At 43.9% G+C, this 24,560-nt stretch overlaps 1 protein-coding gene across 1 annotated transcript in view; it reads right to left on the bottom strand.

The window, feature by feature from the left end:
- Positions 1-3,130: 3,130 nt before the first annotated feature.
- The window catches only part of SLC6A5 (solute carrier family 6 member 5), a 42,749-nt gene continuing 21,319 nt past the window's right edge, over positions 3,131-24,560 (bottom strand). The window contains exons 7-13 of the mRNA XM_039865620.1: positions 23,667-23,791; positions 18,528-18,640; positions 17,638-17,769; positions 16,645-16,744; positions 14,137-14,237; positions 10,069-10,236; positions 3,131-7,834 (exon numbers count right to left, since the gene is read on the bottom strand). Of these exons, the coding sequence (XP_039721554.1) occupies positions 7,679-7,834; positions 10,069-10,236; positions 14,137-14,237; positions 16,645-16,744; positions 17,638-17,769; positions 18,528-18,640; positions 23,667-23,791 (895 nt within the window). The 3' untranslated portion in view covers positions 3,131-7,678. The remainder of the gene's footprint in view (positions 7,835-10,068; positions 10,237-14,136; positions 14,238-16,644; positions 16,745-17,637; positions 17,770-18,527; positions 18,641-23,666; positions 23,792-24,560) is intronic.

Here is a 24,560-nt window from a genome sequence, read left to right as displayed (position 1 = left end):
TCATATTGGGTGGTGTCATCTCCGTGCTGATTGCTTAAATTTTAAATACAACCCCTGGTAGCCCCAGTCACAGGAGTCAAAAAAGAGATTACCTGCCAAAGGACCCCTGTATTTCCAGATTTATGACCTGGCGTCTTGGAGTTCACTTCCAACATTTTGAAAAGGCCGGTTTCTTGCAAAATCAAACCATTGTTCTTGCTTCAAGTCTCTCTTCACTAAAATTCATCCTTGATGCTGAGACCAGGTCAATATTTCAAAAGCACAGATCTGGCTCTAACAGCAAATATCCAATATTTATCTGCAATGTTAAATTTTCATATACAGATTTTAATTTAATCCTCACAGTAACTGTGTGAGAGGGGTATAATTGTTCCAGTTTTACAAGCAAGAAAATTGAGAGTGTGTTAATAAGGGAAAGAGAGGGCATTCAAACCCAGGACAGTGCTTTGTCTCTGGCATTCTAGCTGCCTCCTCCAAGAAATCTCTCTGGTATTTATTAACCTTCCTTGGTTCCCCGTGCTGGTCAGATAACATTTTAACTCTTTATGTTGACATTGAAGGCACTCAGCTGTCAAGTCTTAAACTACATCTTCAGCCTTAGTTCTCACTTCCCACAAGCATATACTCTACTTTCCAATTTCATCCATCACTCTTTCCTGAAATTGTCTGTCTTGCCCCCATGCCATTACCTACTTGCTCTCATCCACCTGGAAAGCTCATCCTGATACCCAACTTGTGGTCAAAATCCTCATGTCTCTATTTCATGAAGTCCTGCCTAATCCTCTGTCAGAAGGAATTTCTTCTTCTGCACTCCCTCAATATGTTCTTGTCCTAAATCCTTTTGTGGTACTTAGTACTTTCCACTGTGTATTATGGCAATGTGTGTATCTGTCGTAAAACTCCACTCACTCTGAATAACCTGGAGGGAGATACCGAGTCCTACTCATGTTTTTCTTGCATATTAGAACACTGAGCTCTGTTCGTTGTACAGAGCCAATATTCAACATTTGCTCATTCAATTAAAAATGCATTTATTAAGTACTTACTATGCATCACAAACAGGTACTGGAAACATAAATAATGAAGACACTGAGAATAGTGTATGAATAAATAAGTGAATGGATCAATGACAGATGAAAATGTGATTCTATTTCAGTGTAGATCCACACTATATTCCAGTCATTATTTTCTCTTAATCCTACAAGTGTCTGGAGACGTTTCCTGGAAAAGGGAATAAGACTAGGTTAATGACTTGCAATATCAAAATTCTCATATAATTATAAATTACACTAAAAGACCATACATGGTCTCTGTTTTACAGAGTAGAATATGTGAATCAGAGAAGTGAATGCAATTTTCATAAAGTTGAGCTATTTTAAAGGCACTAGAGGAGTATTCTGTTGTAAAGAGCCCCAAGGGTGAATCTTTTAGACAGTAACTATTCATCTCATACACATTTCTTTGTAAATTCAGTTCCCACAAAATGGACTGTTGTAAAGAGTTTATGTATCAGAGATGCTGGAATAAATGACCTTGGACTTCTGTGCAATTGTGAGATTTTGAATCTCTGGTTCCAGGAGAGACATCTGGGAAGAAGGAAGAAGGAAACATGAATAAAAGCAGAGAACAATCAAAGGCAGCAGGAATAAGCTTTGTTAGAAAATAGCCATAAAGTCCAGGGGAGGAATAGTTGCCAAACAAATGAAAACAAGTTGAAAAATTGGATGGTGAAAGCCAGGAGAGTTACCAAACACCTCAGAAGCTCCTTCCAGACAGACCCTTGTATGCCTTAACTGCCCAGATTAGATTGGTCCAGCTATGAACGTGTAAGCTTAATGCGTCCCCCATTTCGGCATCATCCCCATGTAGGGAAGGATTATTTAAAAGGGGTGTAAAAAACACAACAGAGCATTTCTAAGTGAAATTCCATAGTAACAGGGATCGACTTTGAAATACTCCAAAGAAACAGTTTCAGTTCAGCATGGGGAGAGGGATAAATGAAATAAATGGGTAATTGTTGAAACTGAGTGCTATGAATGTAGGAGTTTATTATTTATTATTTTTTTTTGGGGGGGGGAGGAAATTCATTATTTTATATTCTCTACTTGTATATGCTTGAGAATCTTCCAAATAAAACATTAAAAGAAAACACAACTGAGCAAAGGGATCTCAGGAAGGAAATCAAAGATTTCAAGCCAGCCCCAAATTTTGGTCTCATGAAGTTCTCTTCTTCTTCTTCTTCCAATATAAGGTCTTACGCTGAGTTTGGTATTTGCTGCTCGGTGTACCCACTGAAGTGCCATGTCATGGACAAGTTTAGTGTGTCTGGAAGTCTCGTTTCCACAGGATAAACATGTGTATGCTCTTGGCATGTGGTTTTAGCATTAGCTTGTGAAGGCATTTCTTTTCCCAGGAGGGGTGGCCCAACTCATCCATGTCGTCTGCCAACGTGGATGCAGATGATGAAGGTGAAATGTGAATGTGCTATGTTCACTTGAGGGGAGCAGAGTCAAACTTCTGGGATGACAAGATCAGATAAGAATGCCAAGCTGCCAGTCTCTGCATGTGACACTGGAGCTCAAGGCCCATCTCTGGGCAGGAAACCTGAGGGCTCCACCTACTTAAAAGGGGCAAAACAGCCTATATCGATTTGTTTGTATGATTGTTTAATATGAGTAGTCTTACTACGAGGCTCTGAGTTCCTTGAGATCTGGGACTTCTTTTTTTTTCAGTTTTGCCTAAGGTCTAAATGCAAGAGCTGCATAAATGTTTGCTGAAGTAAAGTGGAATTGAAGACTGACAATATGATTATTAAAACACACCCAAGGACTTAGCTTGCCCAGCCCCTCGATTCAGGTTCACTCAGATTCGCTCCCCTCCTCTCTGTCCTTCCCATAAGGGGTAATTAATAATTCAACAAACAATAGTGTATTCTGATGGTTAAGAATATAACAATTTAATTGATATTTGTTTCTGTAGCTACGCAAATCTCATTTACCCAGGAGGGCAGTTTTCCATTTCCGTTCCAGGTTTCTCCCAATAAATAGATCAATTCTGTGGGTGCCTGAAGGCCATTTGTTAAGAAAGAAAGAATATGGGCAATGGGTTTATAATAGACACAATACTGTAATCATGTTTTAAACACTGACATTTATTTAGGGTTTTGTGAACTCATACATTATGAGGATAAATTCTAATTTATATCAGTATAGAATAGGCAAATATATAATACCATAAATTGCATTTGTACACATAAATACAAAATTTGAGGTAGGGCCTCAAGAATAATGACTTCTTAAATGAATAATGCACAGTATATAATATGTACTCTATAAGATATATATATATGATGCATCATTTGTGACATATTTTCTTCATGTACAGTTAATGAAAAAATATAAGGACTTGGTTAGGGAACATATCTTTATTCATAGGCAACAGTACCACATAAGAAGCCAATATTTAGGACATTAGCCAAGTATATAATTTAAGAATAAACCTATTCCATGATAGGTCCATAATAAAGTGCAAAAAAATACCAAAAAATGAGAGACAAAACAGCTCCTAGTCAATTACTAAGTATCATCCTAACAATAAAATACACCTATAAGGCAAATGGTTACCTGAAGATGTATTTAATTCATGGCAGGCAAATCAAACCACTGCTTGCTTTTCAAAAGTGATCAATGCCCAATCTGAAAACACTTTCTCTTTGGCTGCAGGTTGCTCAGAGGTGACTGAGCAAAGACCATAATTCAAAATTACTTGGCCTTTCTCTATAATTGAAGTAAAATCTGGGAAAGATAGGAAGTTTCACTTTTACAAATCCTAGGGCTACTTTGGGGAGAAATTAGTACCGGGATTAAATCACCCAAACCTTTGCTCCCAGCCTGGAAGTTTTCTTCACGATACCCAGTGTGAAATAGAAGAAATGCTCATTCATTGACCTTGAACTTCTTTCCCTGCAAGACAACCTGCCACACAGCATGCCCTCACTCGAGTCATCTCCCTTAAAGAAGCGTGTCACAAACCCAAATCTAGGTGCGACAGCAGCGGTATTATGATCTTGCCATCACGCATACGTTAAGCAATAGTTATTGTGCAAGTCTCTGGGAAGAGAACAATGACCAATGGCCAAGGGAACAAAGAGGAAAGAAAAAAATCTTAGTTTCAGGCATGGGAAAACCATGCTGACAGGTGAAGGTTGTCAGGAAGCACTGAGGCACATGTAGATAATAGAATAAGGGCTTTCGAAGGACAACTCAACTCTGACGCAGCAGTAGCACAAAGGCTACCCAAGTCTTACCCATTTAAAGGTCATTATGTCCTTTTAAAGTGCCGCTCACCGAACTACAAGTTGATTATATTTCTCACATATTAAAAACACATTGGAAATTTCAAAGACTTTGAGGTCATCGAGATTTTGCATTGACCACAGATTTCATGCAATAAATATAAAGGAAAGAGAAAAAAAAAGACCAGATTGGACACATTTATACAAGACACATAGCCCTAAAGAGATTAAGCTACTAATATGCAAGACAAATATTTGCATAAGAAGCCACACCAACAGTTGAGAAATATACATTTTTTTCCTCCTTTAAGGATATTACAGGGTTACTGTTTTTAACATATGGCTTTTTTTTTTTTTTTTTACTCAGAATAGGTTTCTGGCATTTGTTGGTGTTAGAAAATAGTCTCGCAAGTGGAAAATACCCCCCTGCCCCCATTCTGCACAGTGAACCAAAGAAAGTCCTTCCTCAGCATCTCGGTTTTTTCCGGTTTAAAGGAGAATTCTCAAGTGGCGGTTTATGACAACGCTGTTCATTTTCTTTTTATGAATTCATTTTTTTCTCTTCCAATTGACTGTGTATTTTAACACAGCATGGAAACATCCATCTGGTAATAGGCATCTCAGCTCTCGGCGTCCCAGCTAAGTGTATGGGAGGTGAGGAACGGGTAGATTTACCATGACTGGAAATAGCTCAGATACCGAACACATCTGTCGCAAAGAAAGCCTCAAAGTTGAACGTGACTATAGAAAGAGGCAAAACTAAATTTATAAGGTAACTGTTTTCAGATAAGTTCAGAACCTTTCACCTTTAAGGAAACTTTATGTAAAACTTGGAAATTGTAGGGAAAAGGAGAAAAAAAGCCCAGCTGCTCCAAGAACAACTACTGGGTCTTCACTGGGCAAACTGGAATGAACACCAACACAGCCATTCCCAAATGCAAAACGCACTAACTAGTGAGGAGGTCCCTATTCTCACAATTAACTTTCAGTTTGTACAAAACAAACCTGGCAGCATCCATGGGGTTTTTTTTCCTCCCTTCTTTTAATCACAACAGCAATAATTAGCAGAAATTGGATTGGCATCCAGCATCAGACTCAAGTTTTAGCCGAGAAGCCAGAGAGAAAATCTGAAAACCGTTCGCCTTGACGCAAACACGCAGGTCCCGTGAGAGAATGCTAATTGATTTCAGCTCTTTTCTTGGACCTTCAAATTGGAAAGGCTGCAGATAATTTCCAAATGTAAGTTTTTCCTCCCTGCCTCTCCCACTCCACCAGATATCAAATGGAGAGGCTAATTTTTGGTATCACTGTGCAAAATCTGCTACAGTAATGGGGGCTTCTCATCTATATGGCTTTCCTGGGGGAAACCAGTGTTAACGGCAGACAGGTCACTATGGGAAAAATTGGGACAGGGGAGGCTGCAGCTCAGCTTACTAAAGCTAAGTCTAGGGGAAGCTCGGGGTTTAGTCTCTGTGATAGATTCTAGTAAGTTCTAGCTTTGGGAGATAGAAAAAGAGATCAAGGAAGTGGAAGAACAAACACGCACTGCAGACAAAAGAGATGAAAACCTGAAGTTCAAAACCTATCTTTGTTTCCTTTTCTAAAAGTTTCCACAGGCTGCTCCTAAAACCTGGAAGTTCATATCAGTGTTGGCAAATGGCAATGATATCTACCCTAAAAAAGGGAGAACTCAGTAAAATGAGTTGAGATTCTTTTTTTTTTTTTTTTAACAAATGAAGTCATTTTTTAACAAATGTTACATTAAAGTCTTGTTGGGTTTCATTGCTGTTGTACAGGATGAAAATGTCACGTCAATATACAAGATTTGAACTGAAAACTTTGCCTGAGACCCTGTAATATGAAGATAAATAAGAAAATGATTGAAATGGTCTCCCCTAAAGGAAACAATTTTAGGTTTAGATATTACTGTAAGGAAAAAAACTCAGACTATACTACTTTAAACTTATCATCTCTACAGTGGTTCATAAGATATTTACAAGGACAGAAAACACCACTACAGTATACACTATATGAACACATATCACATTTGAAAAATTTCATATATGCATGTTCAGGATACAAGATAATAAAGGTTACAGCTTCGCCAATCTCTGCAGACATGATTTGCTCTCATTAGAGTACGGTTATGAGTATTGTGAATTGGGAACTCTTAAAATTGAATTAGCTAAATGTAGTCTTAAAAGCTATACTCTTAATTGCCTCACTTGCTATTTACCTAAGCTGTATTTATCAGAAATTTCTGTAAATACCATGACCTAAAATTTTCTACCAATGCAGTACATTTTAGGCTTGCTTTCTATTAAACTCTCCATCTCTTTGATTTCTCTATTATCACAATTGGCATTGACTGTGAATGAAAAAATTAAGAGTAAAATGGAGACGTTATCTGCTTTTTAAGAGTTTGTGTCTTATGTATGTAATATGTAGACAGAACCAGGATAAGTCCTATTTTCCCAGAGGTTGAAAGACAAGGTATCTACAGCTCACAGAAAAAAATATAGAAAAGAAGAAACACGGGCTCGTGACCTTGAACCATAATGCTAAATGTCATGTAGAAACTAGAATGGAGCTCTATTATAAACATACAAAATTAGGCACAAATTATATGATGGCTTCTTGTGCAGAGGTGGAAGAAATGACCCAAAGAATTCACAAATGTGGTTATTCAAAAAAAAAAAAAAATTAAAAGACTGAGGGAAGAGAACTGCCTCTTCGCTGAGATTTGGTGTGCAGAGAGTGAGGTAGCGAAGTCCTCGGCACACCTGAGACTGTTGGTCCAAATGAAGGAAACGTCTCCAACTGTGAACAGAAGAGAAATGTGGTGTCCAAATCCACAGGCCCTGTCTTACTCTAAAACGTTTTCTGACCACTGCTGACCCTCCAAATGTGCCCTGTCCTGATCTTCCTGCGTCTGAATGAAATCACTGTACCGCTCAGCTCAGCTCTGCAACACCGAGAAGTCCAAATTAAAAGTCCTGTAATTCTACCATTTAGTATTTGCCTTACCGGCACCACCAATGACAACACATAGTGGATACCTCTCTGCTGACCAGATCTCACATACCTGCTTTGGGACTTCACTGGAAAGTGCTCACCTACTTGATCTGCTCCTGTGGGACAGAGTGGGTGCCCAGGGGACCAACCCGACTGGAAATGGACACGGGCCAACAGCGCTTCAAGTGGTCTGTCTAGCCCTTCAATACAGCATGCGACACTATCCTATGCAACCACTGTCATGCACGGACATGAACCGAGATGTGGGGAGAAAGAAGAAGAATGGGAAGAAAGCTGGGGGAAACATTAGGGGGAAGCAGAGAGGAAAAGCAGGACCGAGTCTGGGCCACGGCCGCCGCGTGCCATCAACTAGCACTGGGTGCCCAGTTCCGAATCTTTCACCGGCAGTTTGAGTCCCAGAGAAGAGGTTCCCAGGGGGTCGATCATGTTCTTGTAACGCTCCCCACGGTGCTTAGCTAAGAATGGGCCCCAGTCCGGCTGCGGCGAACACACCAACTTTAGCCTCTGCAAAGAAGCCAAAGACATACAGAGTCACAGAAGTAATGCATCTTCTTCCCCTAGGCACCACCTGCCCATCCCCAAACCATGAGCAGCCACATTTGCGGGACCGCCCCCACCAGGAAAAGCAGTTAGGAAGATCAGCCCTATTAACTAACCAGGCCAGGACGCATCAAAGACGAGACTTCGTTTGGTTCATTTGAAATTATTTACATCATCCTGCAAGCAATGTTACAGTTTCTCAGGGTTTGCCTCGTACAAGATTAATAGAGGGTAAAGGACCCAGATTTTATACACTTCTTTCCTCAAAATGAAGAGAATCTGCAAGCTTCTCTTTCCACTGCCAAACGCAGTTTAAAAAGGACATGTGTGCTCAATTACTTTTGTTCTATAGTCTCAATAGTGGGTTGCTACATCAAAATAATTGGGTTTTGTTTAGCATATTTCCCAAAACTATATAAATGGTCAGGAAAAAAAATCTCAACCCCAAAGATACATTGCCAAGAGTGAGCAAAGATTTTAATTATCTGTTGACAAAAATATATGCTTCTGACTTGGTTCAGCAGTGTGAGTTCTTGCAAGCGAACTTAAAATAATGGGAATGTCTCTAATCCTTCAACTGAACTCACGGAAAACACTTTGAACAAAACATTTTTTAGGAAGAGGAAAGAAAACATATTTCTGACTACATAAGAGGGAACAATTATATGTTTATTACCTATTAAAGGGAAGCTGCTTCTTATAGCTGTTAGTTTAATCTCCCCTTAATCATCCATTTGCAACCTTTGTGTCCCAAATCAACCCTAATAAATTTATATAGCCAACTCATCAGTTTAGAGAATTCCATTCTAACACAAAAATAGCAGAGGCTAAACCAGCTTCTGCTCAGAGGGAAAAGGATTTCTGGGTCGGCTGGTAGAGAGGTTCACCTGCAGCACAAGCCATTCCTGAAGGTCAAGGAGGCCACAGTAACTGACCTCAAGCGGGCAACGGACTGAACCTCCTGAGGATGAAACCCCGCTTACTGCTTCGGTAAGAAGACTGCTACGTCTTCCTCTGCCAGCTGTCTCCATCTTTAATCTGGTGAGGACAAAGGCTACCTCCCCGGCACGTGGGCATCTGTGTCACAGTTACTCACACACTTTCCCCATCCCGCATCTCCCCTCCTGAGCTTCCACAGGATGCTCCAGAGACCTCTTTTTTTTCTCAGTTGGGCTGAGAAAGAGCAAAGCCCCTCCAGCTGTTCTTCACGACCGTCTATCGGCAGGTGTTTCTGCACCTTGGTCTAATCCAATGCCTCCCAAACGTGACTGTGCATTAGAATCACCTGGGTAGCTTGCTAAACTATGGACACCAGGGCCCCACTTCCCCAAGACTGGTTCAGTGGAGCTGAAATGGAATCTGATCATTCGTATTCCCAGCGAGCTCCCTTGTGGTGCCGATGCTGCTGGTCCCCGGGCCAAACCATGAGTAGTGCTGGCCAGGTCCAAAACGCCAAGTCTGGATCTTCAAGACAGAGGCAGTACTGAGCTATCCCTAGCATGTCTGAGCAAGTGACTTGTCATAAATAACAGAAGACTGACCACACTTTACTGGTGGCTCAACAAAGTGGCAATCCCCTTCCTATCCACTCTTAAGTGAGCATGGGGATTTTTTTTTTTTTCATTATAAATGAGAAATGGGTCCAGCAAGGGATTAACTGACAAAGAAAAATAGGGCTCACCTCATACCAGTCATCACATTCTATAGAACGGTGACATTTTAATCAGCTTAGACCCCCCTCAACCATCCCTAACACAGGCACACAGGTAGGGGTAATGATTTTTAATGTAACAGTAATAGATGTTTGGAGGGAGGAGACTTGAAAATAGAGAAACATCAGGAAAGGGGGAATCGGATGTGTGGTTAAAAACCAAACACTGGGATTTAAGCTGCAGGTGAGGGGAGAGGAGGAGAAAACTCCAGGAAAGGAGACACTCTGATCATTTATTTCCTAGAGCTGTCACCGCACTGAGGAATAACATAATAACAATTCAGCCTGCGGATTGGCTGAGTGCCTCCATTAGAGAAATGATACATAATAAAAATGGGTTTAATAGAAACAGAGGCAACTGTAATCACTTAATCACCAACACTCCCTCTGTAATAAGTTTACAGAATCTTTTGTTTTTTAATGCACAGAGCTCTCAGAGCTTCTCCATTGGGAGGGGATGACAGGGGAAAGGGGCTAACAGAATTACCTCAATAAATCTGCCAGGAGCCAGATGCATTTTTATCACAAACATAATTGGGATCCAGATAACAGAACAGGCGAGCATTAGCCATCCAAGCACCATGGACCAGTTAGGGTAGCGATAAGAGCCATAGGTCATGGGCTCCCACTGGTAAAAGCTGAAGCAAAGAATAAACTAGGGAAAAAGAGGAACACACGTGTTAGGGTGGTGATGTAAAGTATTCCTTCATTTAGCAGCCATGTATAGAACCCCTGCTATGAGTCTGATGCTTTCATACCTATCATCCCATTTTACACCTATAACGACCTTCAAAGAGAAGTATTATTTATCCATTTTCCAAATGAAGAAATTGAATTTCAAAGAGGTGAAGGCAACACACACACTTAGCTGCTGCCCCTGCATTTGCCACCCCATAGGAAATGAGCAATGCTTATGCGTGTATGTACACACAGACAGGCTGAGAAGACACATTTAGAGGACCTACACCAAGGTGATGGATGGATGGAGGGGGGAGGGGGGATGGTGGATGTTTTTAAGGGGTCGTCTGTAGTTTCTATAATGAATAATCGGCTTTTGTTACAGGAAAGAAATTCATTAAGATTATGTATTTTAGTTTTTAAAAAATGAATCCACTCCTCCTCGAATGGGGAATGGCCTGCATCCAGGAGCTCCCTCTAAAGCTGGCTGAGACCCAGAGGGGTCCCTAAGCAGTGACCGAACTGGAAGACTGGCCCAGCAATAAGCTGTGGGACAAAGAGAATAAATGCCCAGTCCCCTCTTAACTGCCTCATCACCAAATGATGAGCCGAGAGCCTGGAGACCAACACGCCAACCTGGGCTCTACCACTAATGAAGAAGGTCACCCTTATGTCTCAGATTCTGTGCTATAAAATGAATGTATTTCACATAGGAATGTACAACATAGGAATGTTCTAGGAATGACAGTCCGGTATTTACTCAAGAGTTCCCCCTCAGCTATAAGAGAGGTCATGATTTATTCTCTGCCCATTATCTCCTATCATTGCATCCTGGCTGCAAACAGCAGTGGGAACTCTCTGCAGACTTGGTTAGTGCAATTGAAAAGAAATAAGGAAGGACATGTGCTGAAAAAAAGAGGCACCAAAAAAGACAGAGCAGGGCTTCTAACTGCTCCTGCCATGCCTTTGGGGGGCATGGCCCCACAAAAACTGTGCTCTTCCCTGGATTCATCCTGCCTATGGCAGCATCGGCCTAGAATAATGTGCCTAATGATAATGACATAAGTCCTTCCTTCCTCCCCACCTTTCTTATTCCATCTTAAGCAGTAAAGCAACTGCCCAAAAATGATTGGAGTGAATTATGTCAGGAAAGATAATACATAGAAGTGTTTTGGGAAAGTGTGAAGCGCTATACAAATGTAAGTCATCTATATTACTGCTGCAAAGACCAGGCTGCTGGGCCGAGTGAGTATTTCAATGCAATAATAATTCAATATATTGATTCAAAGCAACACAAGCCTGAAGACAATTGTTGAAAAAACTGCTCTCATGGAAAAGATGCCTCAGTCTGGGCCCCTTTGTAAACACTTGCCTCTAGAGTTATAAGCTTTAGTAACCAGTCTATTGGAAGTATGGCCTAATGTATTTATGGTAAGTTGCTCCATTTCATTTACTATATAAATAGCAATACATCTGCTTATGTGTGAGCATAATTCACTAACGCGATCCAACTATGTATACAATAATTGCATGGAGAATATTTATAGCTCTATAAATCCACGAAGGCACATATAAAAATAATCATTTTTATTTCAGGGGTTTCAAAGTAATTTAAACTCATAATCTTACCTCATTCCAGCACACTACAAATATCCATTTTACAGAAGGGCAAATGGCAAAAAATAAGTGTTAGGCTTGGTCCTTTGATACTCATTTCCAGTTGCACAAATATCATGTCGAACTTATCTGTGCAAGCTTGCTCTTGCCATAGATTCCCCTCTGCCAAGTCAGCTTTGATGAAACCCCATCCTCAGATGAGCCTGGCCATAAGAGACGATAATCTAGCCACTGAGTCGGCCCACCCTGACCTTTTGCTGATGGCAGCCCAAAGAGGCTCTGGAGTGAGACTCGTTAGTTGAAGATGATGCCGGAATTGACCACTTCGGCTTGTCCCTAGCGCCCAAACACAGAGGGGAATCTCATTTAGGATATTTTCTGGACCTCTCCACAAGTCTCTGATGTCAGCTTTATAATAGATATCAAGTAAAGCACGGTATAGTTGATGGAACTTTCTCAGAAAAGCGCCTAGAATTCTTATTCTTCAACATTCTACTCTTAAAGAACATTAGATTATTTTAATCACAAACTGGATAAACTCCAGTTGGAGATAAAAGCATTGAGTTTTTAGAGATTAATGAGTGTGGGCTAGAGGCCTAGACAGCGCTGAATTCAATTCTTAGCTCTGTCCCCTGCAGGCTTTGTGGCCTTGGGCAAGCACCTTAGCCTCTCCAAGCCTCAATGCACGCAACTGCAAAACAGGGCTAAAATCACCCACCAAGCAGAGTGGTCAGCTTTAGAGACAATGTTCATAAAGTGCCTGCCTCTTACTAGAGCCTCTAGTGATGTTTCCACAGAATGTAATCAAATTCTCTGAAGCTTAATCTTTTCTAGGACAGAAGAAAACGTATGCAGAATCTAGAACAGATTGTAACTTTGATTCCACCCAAGAATAAATCATATGTAATAGTAACTTGGCAAAGCTCAGCAGAGGTGGGGAACGCCAGAGGCGGGACAGTATCACTTTTTTTCCCACCAATTAGATAAATTCAAATTCTTCATACACATTCTGGTCCTGAATTCAAGGGACTGGAAAATCTATCTTCCTTCTTTTCAGCGCTCACGCCCCAAATCTGGTGAGACTTTTCAGACAAATTACGGCCTCTACAATGTGAATACAGATGTGAGCGTCAGTACGGTATTCGTGTCATGCAGAGGGAGATAAGTGCTGAACGGTTTTTCTGTCTAAACTTCTGTCTTTCCAGAAAGAAGTCGAGGTGTTTTGATTAAAACTCACTCTGTGGTAGTGGGGGAAAAAAGGAAAAAATATTTTTTCTGTACAATTTTATTTCCATCCTGACTTCCTTTAGAGAAACTGGTACTGTGTAGTAGAATAAAGGTCTTAATCTGGTTTCTACTGCCACCTGCTGGGTTCAGTCAGAACTACGCCTGGCTTTCTGCAGCCTTGCACAGATGACACACCCCGCAGGCCAAGGAGGAGGAGGGGGAAAGACAAGGTCTCCATCAATAATTGTGCTTGGAGAGTGGATTGAAGCAAAGCCTGCAGCCTATGGCACAATAAAGGAGGTGACAAGGTGCGCATGTAAGTCCCTATGCAGATTTACTGACACACGAAGGGCTCTGATCTTTAAGAAGATGAATGTCAGATACTCTCAAAATGTCATCACCACACTTGGGGATGACAAAATAGTTCTCAGAGGCAATAAAAATGAGCAATAAAAATCTAGTTTATGCCATATTAGTTACAGAGTGGCTGTGCCGAGTAGTGGTTAGGAACAAGAGTTCTGGAGCCAGATCGCTTGCATTTGAACCCATGCTGTGTATTAGGTGTACGCTGTGTGTTAGGTGTATACTGCTAGGCAAGTCACATAACCTCTAGGTGTCAGTTTCCCTGTCTGTAAAAGGGAGATGATTATAATGTCAACCCCACAGAGCTGCTGTCGGAGAGAGATATGGTGATATACTTAAAGCACTTTGAATGGAGCCCGGCCCATGGTTGGCGGTGGGAAATGTGATTGTTATCTGCTCTCAGTACTTGAGGCAGATTGATGGAATGGAAATGTTCCAGGAGGGTGCTCCGAACTGTACGTGAGGCCTAGCTCTGCACCCAAATGGCTAAGCACCCTCAGGCAAGTCACTTCACCTCTCTGAACCTCAGTTTCCACACCCGGAAGGCAATAATAATAATACCCACCCTACCAGCTTCCCAGGCTCATATGTAGGCACACGCTTTGTTCAAACATAAAGCACCACATAACATGCAAGGTGCCATCTGCACGATGAAGCATGCGATCCTTACAGTTAAAATGGTCGGGGTTACAAACGCCCAGCAGACTTTCCAGAAAATGTTTGGCTGGAATCCAATCATCATCTCTATATCTTCACAGAATCTTTGCAAGCCTGCAAATAGATAAGTGGGGACTGAGCATGAGGTGCAGTGGCAGTGGGCGGGGGATGGGGGGCAGCCCTAGAGCCCCTCGCTCAAGTGCTGTTGGCTAGAGAAGGCCCCAGACTGGTGTCAACATGACCCCCATTATGCAGGAAACTATCAGACAAATGACTCACCACAGGAATAGTAAGAAAAATTGGGCATCAAAATAGATATTAAATACTCTCTATAGTGAGGTTCAAAAATGTCATCCCACAGTGACAGCTAAGACACTCAGTGTCTGCCTGGTGTCTCAGCACTGCCACAGCCTGGCTTATGTACCTGCATGGCTGTTTTCAGAGGTCACCTTATGAGCTTAGCAACAACTTGGACAAAAACAATTAAGATTGCAGTCAATAAGCACAGTGTATTATGAAAGCCTTGGGATTTACAGTGAGAAACACTGTACACTGTTTTTGTTTTGTCCCCCACCGTCCCAAGGTCACTCTTCTTTGAGTCAATTTCTCTTTGCTCTGTGTATGATGATAACCGCAGGCAAAGCCCAGTATAAATTCCGAATGGCCATAGTCCACCCTGTCAGCACTCAAAGGACTGCCATTTCCCTGGTCAGTGATGGAGTTAACTAGAGCAACACCTAGAGAAGATAGTGATTTTCATGCCCCATGTAACCACTGCCCCACGCAGACCTGGTTTAGGAAGGTTTTTAAACCACTCCTTGACAGAAAAAGCTCTTGAGGAACAGTTTTAGAGTTCAGCAGTTTCTTGCATTGTATCCCAAGTTCAGAAATGTGGCTTCCTCAGAACTGTGAGATAGCTAAAATGAAGGGACCTAAATGGTCCCTAAGTTTGAGCTCCTTCTTCAGTGTCGGCAGATCTGACCAGTGGAACAGCAGCCTCAGCTTAATTCTCCTCATTCCTTCGTCCTATGGGCCATTTATGTGGAAAGTGGGCACCCTGCAGGTCAAGAGGGGCAGAGGCACCCCCACTTCCCCTCTGCTCCCTCCCATAAAGAATAACCCCTGTACCACCTCAGGCCTTCTTCTCTGAGACTTTGGCCACTTGCACCCTGCCCCCCCCAGTTCGAAGGCTCTCCCAGCCCCCTTGAATTTCTGGATCCTCTGCCCTCAGCCCCCTGAGAGGCGGGGAAGCAGTCTCTGGCAGCTCCTCATCCAGCCTTCACTTGACATCTCTTACCTCTAGCCATCACCTACCTCCCTGTGCACCTGCTGTGCCAGTTCCCTTCACCTGACCAGTGCCCCCAGCCTACCTCAGGCCAGACTTATCCTTCCTGGCCCTGTTTCCTCAACGCCTGCTCTCTGCTACGTGAAAGTGGGGAGGAAAGATATATGAGAAGATAATCTCTTGCTGGGGTAGAAAGCAGAGACTGTGGTATTCCTTCAGGTAACACAATGGTTCATCTCAACCCCTTAAAAATGGCCCTGACTATGTTCCATACCTTGATCTGGGTGCTAGTTACATAAGGGTAAAAATTCATAGAGATGTATATTCAAGATATGTGCTCTTTCTTGTATAGATATTATACTTCAATTTTGAGGTTTACCCCCCAAAGAGTCCACCGTAGCCACTACCGACAAAATAAATGGATCCTGAGACCTTTAGTGGCCCTCAGTTCCTGACATTTACTGCTACTCCATGGCAAGCCCAGACCCAGAACATGTGCCAGCCCTTCATGACCGTGAACCTCCAGGACTCGCTGACGACAGCCATCACGGAGGACAGCCAAGCCTCGTGGCCTGTGCTGGGAACAGTGTCCAGGATTCACCAAAAGCAGCTTTTCTCAACTCACTCTAAAAGTTCTCAGCTTGAGGTGAGCTTCCTGCTCCACTTTAAGGTAATCCTGATGGGGGCCCAACCACAAATTTTCTACACAGAGGAAAGGGCTCTGCACCAGAAGTCAGGACCTGTGCCTCTAACTCTCTGTGTGACCTTAGGGGTGGCATTCCTCTTTTTGAGTCTTTGATGGTTTACTAGGGGACTGAGCCAAATGAGCTCTTAGGGCCTTTCTGGAGAGGTCAATCCATGATTATGGAGGTTCCAAGTTCTTTCCTTGTGTCCACAAGCAAGAAGTGCATGCACTGAGCAGCAGACCTGACCATCTTTGAATGTTTGCTTGTATATTTCCTTCACTATTACCAATACCTTCAATGAGTGGCCTCTGGACACTATAGACCCTCTAGGCATATGTGAGGGGAGAGAACCAAAGGAATAGAAGTCAAAGCCTTTTCTCTGTTAAATCTGGGTCACAGTGGTCCTGAGGCAAGCTTGGAAATAAAGGTGCAGCTCTCTTACATTTCCTAAGTAATAGCAATTAAGCCTGTTCGTTGTCTTATTAAATCTGGAAAACCCACTTACTGACACAAAGTTTTACCTGAGAAGCAAGCACGGTAGTTCCCTTACCATACACATAGGAGATCCCCACAAGCTCAAAAATGGCAATGATGACGAGGGCATAGGAGGCAGCATATGTGTCCACAAGCTGAAACATGTAAATTCCACCCTGGAAGGAAAGCGAAGCAACCATCATCAGGGGGCCTGGATCTAGTCTCTCTCTCACTTCCAACAGGAAAGGAGAGTTGGGTACACAGGAGTCAAAGGCTCTCCCCTCCCTAAAAATGATCCATTAAGTCAGCCGGGGGCCTCGTCATGTTAGCAGAGCCGTCCCTCAAGAGACTCTGAGCCAATCAATAGATGAAGCAGAGAAAATGATCTAACACCTTACTCTTAAAAGGCAAAGGTCAACATCTGCAGATGTATATGGGAAAGCAGCCGGATTGCTTCATTTTTGCTTTGAGAAACAGTTGATCATTTCTACCCACATGTCTGCATTTGATTGACCTTCATATAACCTTTAGATGTCTTTGGGCAGTACTCATTCATTTCCCTGCATCTTTATCTCACTCTTTAAGTCCCTCTACAATAGGTGAAGCTGAGAGACCATCTCATTCCAATCCATCATTTTACAGATGAAAACACTAAGGCCCAAAGTGGTGACTTGCTCAAGGTCACAGAGAGAGCAAAAGCAGTACATATACTGAGTGAGCGAACACTCAGTTCACCAACACACTCAGGACTAGAAGGAACTCAGTGGCTGTAGAGTCTTGTTTATAATGAATAATCAACTGGAAATTTCTCTGGTCGGTAAATTTGGATTTTCATATTTCTTAAAGTAGGACACACCTGCCTTGTTGGCTCAAAAGGGCTACATCTCAATTACAAAGATGCTACAAGTAGTGCTAACAGCCAAGGCGACCTATTTCTCTCTGTGGTCAGATTCCCTAATGAACTGGTGCCATCTCTGCAAAACGGCAGTGATTTGGCTAGTATTATGAGGTGTGGGAGCTAAGGACAGAGAGGCATCAGGGCCCCCCACCCACCCTCATCCCAACTTACTTGAGTGATCATTGGAAAGCCCATGATGAAGAAACAAATGCAGCAGCCCAGAGTAAAGACCGGCTTGTGTGTTCGCAGGTACTTGGGGAACTCGTCCGAAATGGAGGTCACTATGGTCTCGATGGTGGCAAACTGGAATGATGCCAGGAAAGGGGAGCCTGCGATAGACCGCCCGACCCAGAAGGGCCCCAAAGCCTCCATGCCTCCCCCAGGGGAGTGGTGTCTCTGTTAGGTTTGGTTTTTAGGACAGCCTAAAAGGCCTCGTTGGGTCTAAACGGCCCTGTTGGGGGTCCGGCCCACAAGGCCAGCTCGGGGACTCCAAGCCGGATATAAGCTTTAGAAACCATGTCTCCAGCCCTCAGACACCTCACTCATACTCACCCATCAGGATATTTGAAGCTTCGCTTTGTATTCATGAGATGTAAATTCGTCTCCTCCTTCAGTATATCTGCATTTGCCCTTCTACTTGAGGAATACCCCTCTTTGCACCCAACTACTAAACTCTGAGCACCTGTCAGCATGATTTGTAGCAGTCTCAGCCCATAGCAATTTCCCTAAAATTGACTTCATATTATTTTCCCTTTTCCAGCCCCACAGAATTTGCTTTGTCAAAATGACACCAAAGCAGGAAGTACACAGGCTAAAATTTACACAGAGAACGAAGGGAGAAATAAAAGGAGAGAGGATGGCTCCTTGGCACCATCACACCAGTCACCCACAAATACAAGTTTATCCTAAGCCCTGGAGAGGTACCTCACCATCCCTACATAGCAGAGGAAAATGTTCAGATACTGCTAAGCTCATCCCCTGCTGCAGGCTGGATGCAGGACCCAGGAGAATGGGGTCTTTGGAAGGAGCCTGGGGCACGAATGGAAGGGGAAGGGGCTCACCATGGTGTCAAGTCCAAGAGTGAGAAGCATCAGGAAAAAGATGATGGCCCAGAATGGAGAGAGGGGCAGCCTGGTTAAGGCTTCCGGGTAAACCACAAACGCAATGCCTGGTCCTGGAAAGAAGAAGACAAATGATTGCAGACAGGCCCAGCTCCAGGCCCCCTCTTCCTGGAAACCCACAGGGCCCCCTCTCCAGAGAGATCCTGAGCTGTTACTTATTATATGCCATTCCCACTGGTTATTGTTTTTTCACTCATCTCTACCCATTTCCCCAATTAGACCTCAAGCTTCTTGAAGGGAAGGACCAGGGGAATTAGGTCTACATCTTGGGGAACTCAGAGGAGAGGCTCAAAAATAGTGCCAAGGCAAGGCTCTGTCTCATGCAAATAACACAAAAACCCCATCTTTGTACTGATGAGTTGGGGGAGAACATAATAATTACCCTCTAGAATGGTGATTCTTAACCATGGGACATTTGGCAATGTCTGGAGACATTTTTGATTCTCACAACTGGGATGCCAGGGGATGATACTGGCGTCTAGTGGGTTAAGAGCAGGGATGCTGCTAAGCATCCTTCGATGCATGGGACATTCCTTACAAAACAGAATTATTCACCCCAAACGTCAATAGCGCTGATGTTGAGAAACTCTGCTCTAAAGGTTAGAACATGCCCAGAATGACATCACCTCCCCCCTTTAACTACTCTTTCTCCTATTCGCCCCTCCAGGAGAATCCATTGACATAAAACATGAATCAATCTAACAATTTTAGGATCTTGCCCCACAAAGGCTTGGTAAAGAAGGTGCTATATCAGTTCATGGGCAATTAGCTGGGGGAGAAGGGGTGGCAAAGCATAGTGTAAGGATTGAGAGTTTGGGCTCTAGTGGTCAAAAAGACCTGGATCCAAATTCAGACTCCATGACTTACCGGCTGGGCAACCCTAGATAAGTTATTTAATTTCTATAAGCCTCAATTTTGCCCATCCGTACGATGGAATAGCAACGGAGGACCTCGCAGGGTGGTCATGAGGGACGGATGAGAAAAGCACAGGCACAGCCCTGAGAATGATGCCTCACACATCATCGACACCCGCGGAATATGAGCTTTCATTATGAATGGACAATGAACTTGGAATTCAGCAGTTCTGATTCGGGATTCCCCAAGAATAACGCGTGTGGTCTCGGAGGACACCGGAGCTGCAGTTTTCTCTGTCAGCATAAAGCCCCGCTCTCTCCGTTCCTGTCTGCGTCACAGCCTCCGTGAGAAGATTACTGTAACCCACAATGGCTAAAGATCGGCAGCTGTAAATTTCCTTGTAAATAGAAAACTAAAGGATAATGGGCAGAGACAAGTGAACGCTGGAGTAATCCCCAGCCAGCACACATCCAGAAACCAGAAATCGTAGCACCTGGCGTTTTTACAACTGAAGCATTAACAATACTTTTTAAGCTGGAATTTATGAAGGTGTTTGTTCCTAATGTTGCCAAAAGCCTTGGGGCATTTAAAGAATAAATCCTCAAATGTCTCAGATACCCCTGCTTTATGCATTTATTATGCATTTATTGGTAGAGCCAGCCCTCGGAAGGCTCCCTATGTGAACCATAAAAGAAAAGTCTGTTTTAAACTACAGTTTGAAATAGGTCTTGAATGCAGAACACCAAGAAAGGCTGTCAGTGTCCGGCAACAGTCGGGCCCTGAAAGTGAACAAGAGGTCTTGAAGTGGCCACTACCGGAGAACCTTGACTGATGGCTTTAACAGGACTCAGTCCTTTGGGCTTTACTGCTTTTTCAGGACAAAAATGATTTCCAAATACGTGGCCTGCTTCAAGTTCAACTGCCTCCCTAAAGTATGCAGGGGAAGGCATCACTTTCAGCTAATTCTACTCACCCAAGATGGCTGGGGAGCGGATTTTAAAAATACATTTTTTATATTATTTCGTAGAGTTTAATTTTTTTTTTTTCAAAAGATGGATTGTCTGAGCCACAGAGAAGTTGTCCCCAGACGAGGTCCATACATCTGGTAGAGGCCAAGTCCTGTTTCTTCCCAAACCCACTGGGAGGCAGTATGGCGCAGTGGCTGGGTACAGGCTCCATTTCCCATAGACTGGAAAATTGATGCTGCCTCTTGCTAGCCTGGAAAACTGACGCTGCCTCTTGCTAGCTGTGGGACCATAAGTGAGATTCGTTCTCTCCGGATAAACCTCCGTTTCCTTATCCATCCCATGGAGATAACAGTTCTAAGAGAATTAAATGTGTCGATGCAAATAAAGGGCTCAGAACGATGCCTGGACAGTGAGGACTCGGTAAGAACAGACTGTGAGAGAATAGCAAAGGGGCTTTGCAGACCAGCAACACGACAGGCCCCCAGAGACCTACAGCGACGGCGTCCTTTATTCTAGAGAGCCGCTAAAGACACAGCCAGGGGCTCTGGTCAATGCAGTCTGTCAAGACCCGCAGCACACCGGGAAAGGCCACTCTGCCATGAAACCCATTAGAAACGGATGGGTTCTCAAAGTATACACCACCTGAACTCTTGTGTCTTTGGGTGGAAGGGTTGGCATCCAGGTGATAGACAGATGGTTGGATGGTCAGGCCTGTTTGAGAGTGTTTGTTTTGATGAACAGGGTCGCTGGACTATTCGGGGGCAAGAGACCAAGGCAGCACTTCCTAGTAGTCTGGTTACTTGACAGTTACCACCTACACCTGGGAACTCTAAATACAATATGCACATTTGTGTCCATCTTCTCTGGTCCAACTCAGTCTTTCTGCTGCTGGATGAGCATCTTAGTAGGGCTTCGGGATGGATTCTGACCATGAGTCATTGCTCCACAGGCAGCCATAGAGATGACTGGGAGATGACTCTAAAAGGCTGGCTTTCTAGGAAGCTGCTTTTCTAAAGTAGATGGCCCCTTCCCTATGCCCATTGTAAAAGGAGAGGACAGCTTGGTCTTGTCACTGATCCTACCCTCAGCCCCCAAAACTCCGATATGGTCAAGATTTGGGGTAATGACTGTGACAAAAATGTCTCCCTTAGAAAGGAGCAGTAAACAAAATAGAATATTGTTAGATCATCAAAGCAAACCTGTTTTTGACTAAAGACCAAAACGTAGTTAAAAATGTGGGTCAGCAACAATGTACTGCATGTCTACATGCCAATCTTGCCCAGCTAGGAGGGAGAAGGGCTGGCATTTAATGCAGGCCCGACCCCAAATCTCTGTCCTATATTCATCAGAGCTTTCATTATACTGGGGAAATCAGACAAGCCTGCAAGTCACAGAGAAGAATGCTTACAAATTCAGATAAGCAGGGCTAGCTGCCCCCATAGGCTCCGGGAGAAGGTCTCCTGGGACACTGCCCTCCCCTATGGAAAACGAAGCCCACTGTCCCTGGGCTGGTGACAATGAGAAACTATCAATTATTAGCACAACAAGTTAGAACCTGTTAGAAGTGCTCTTCTCCCTGTTAAAATCAGAGGAAGTAAAAACAATCTGGAAAGGACATTTTTCAGAGAGAAGCATAGGCAATTGTCTGATGCTTTAATTCCATTGCGTTTTAGTGGCATGTGCCCCCAAGTCCCTTTCCTGAGTCAGGAAGGAGTTCAGACCTATTAACTAACGTGGAGACTCAGGAATCACTCTGGGCACTTGACTACAATGAGCTCGATAATGTCAAAAAAACAAAACAAAACAAAAACCCTGAGATCTGCTAGAAAGTGGGGCAGGACCAACCTGCTCCAGCTACTCTGCTGGGAAGAAATGAGGACAGCTGGGGTGGCACAGGTACCCCTGAAGACAAAGCCTTATCTCCCCTCTCTCTCTCCCTTCCTGCTCCCCAGGAACTGAGAATTTTCTGGGAGAGGCATTGGCTCAGCTCCTCTAATTTAGTGCGCTGCTGCAGAACCCAACATCCCTGGGGGTTCGCAGTCTCTCCAGGGAGAGATAATTACCCCCCTGGAACAAGCTGACTCTTTAACTCTTTGAGGCCTGCAGAGCATCATCAGTGCCACTGAAGCGGCAATTAAGTATCCTTGGGGAGAGATACTTAATTGTGGCAATTAAGTATCCTTGGGGAGAGATCCTTGGCTGGAGACCTGCAGCCCACCAAGAAAGTGACATTTCCAGGGCTTAGTTTTCTCACGTTCTTGCATCTGAGCTGTTTCCTGAGAATTGCAGTGAGCTACTTGAAGAAAGGTAGCTACACAGAGAAGCCTCTCACAGGTGTGCACTCTATCTTGTCTGGGCCCTCAGTCAAGTCCCCACAGCCCCTGGCATGGTCTCCACACCGAGGCATCTGCTAAATTATCATAATAATAGGCAGGAGTCACAATGAAATTTCTTAATCCAGGAAAACCTACCAAACACCTATATCCTTTGTAGAACAACACTGGGTGGAAATAAAGAGTTAAATAAAAATACTAAACACTCTCTCAGCAAAATGCTGTGCTAGAAATATGGATTAAATTAGATTAAAATGAACTCCCTCTGTAAACTTAAAAGTGCCACACAAATGTTAGCCATTAATACAGGGATGACTTGAGCAGAAAGGAGACATTTATTCTTCATCCCTCCGATTGCTACCATCCAACCTTTCCACCCACTGAGAAAAAAATGGCAGGTCTGCCTTGCTAACTAAGCAGAAAACCCTGAGAGCACATTTGACCTAACAATCAGAAAAGTGCTTTGTCAGGGAAAGGATGCTCTGAAGTCAATGCTTTTATGAAGCATTAGCATCCGGTTTCTAAAGGGTCCTCTGCAAGGAACGGCACTCTGCAGCAGGCAGTGCCCAGCCCAGTTCCAGGGATGCTGGTTTGCCTAATGACTCTTCTACTCACACCTAACAGATATAATAGGGATAGACCTTAGGCTGGAGCTGAGTTAAAAAGAGAAAGGGAAAATGAAGCAAAGGAGAGGGAAGCAGGACAGGGGCTTTTACAGCAACCCCTCTGGTTAGGGACCTGCCAGTCCTAACCCCGCGTGAGCTTCTGTTGAGGATATCTCTGTCACTCCACAAAGGAGGACCCAGGCTGCCCTACCCTCCCTCCTGTTCCAGAAGGTTAACTTCCCAGCAGAGCATAATTAGGATCTGGTGAGATGAGCCTGGCCCCTGCCCTGCAGCAACAGGGTGATGGCTACACTGTACCTTGATCTGCCACGTTCTCAATGTTGACCTTGCGTTCATTGGCCATGAAGCCAATAACTGAGAAGATGACAAAGCCGGCAAAGATGCTCGTGGCACTGTTGGTGCAGGTGACAATTAGGGTGTCCCTGGAGGAAGAAACAAGAGGTGGCTGTTAGGTGTGCCTGGTGAGCAGAAAGGGATGAGGGGAAGGGCATGCAATCTGTGCAAATGTGTCCTCGCGTACATGCCATTCCTAAACGTGCATATACTGCAGGCTTGCCTCATTTTCTCTTATTCACAAGGAAAGGAACAATGAGTCCTGACCACAGACTCCTTTGGGCTGAATTTATAAGCACCAAAAGGCTCAAACAGATATCCCCTAACTGCCCTGTTCCAGGGCCTCTGGCTCCACTGCCGTAGAATCAGATCTCCCCTCACTGCAGTGGCAGAGGCAAGTCTGTCCATCAGAGAAGTTGAGAGGATGGGGTTTTTCAGGGACAGAAGCCATGGATGAGAAAAGAGACGGCAGCAGGATCAGAAAACACCACCAAGGCATGAGGGCAGCCTGGGGCTGGCGCACTCCGGCCAAGAAGGGAAAGAGGGAGTGGAGAGGGAGGGAGACCAGCCCTCTGCCTTCACGCCAGCGCCCTCTGCTGGCAACAGGTAACAGTTTTCCAGCCTGCCCTGTCCAGCCACCCTCGATTCAAGAGAGGTTACAGCTAGATGGAGCCTCAGGGCCAAATTCAAATCCCCGATTGTTCTACATGTTAGTGGAGCATGACCTTGAGCAAGTCGTTTCTTTCCACTCTGCTTTTACATGGTGGCGATGGCCCTACCTCCCTCGCAACTGTTGGGAGGACAGAACAAGATGATGCCTGCACAGCACACAGCCAGGTGCAGAGCAAGTGCTCAGTA

This window comes from Pteropus medius, unplaced genomic scaffold (assembly GCF_902729225.1).
Source record: "Pteropus medius unplaced genomic scaffold, Ma_sr-lr_union100, whole genome shotgun sequence".
NCBI classification, from domain to species: domain Eukaryota; kingdom Metazoa; phylum Chordata; class Mammalia; order Chiroptera; family Pteropodidae; genus Pteropus; species Pteropus medius.
Note: the sequence above shows the minus strand (reverse complement) of the source record. Positions and strands in the feature narration are given on the sequence as shown.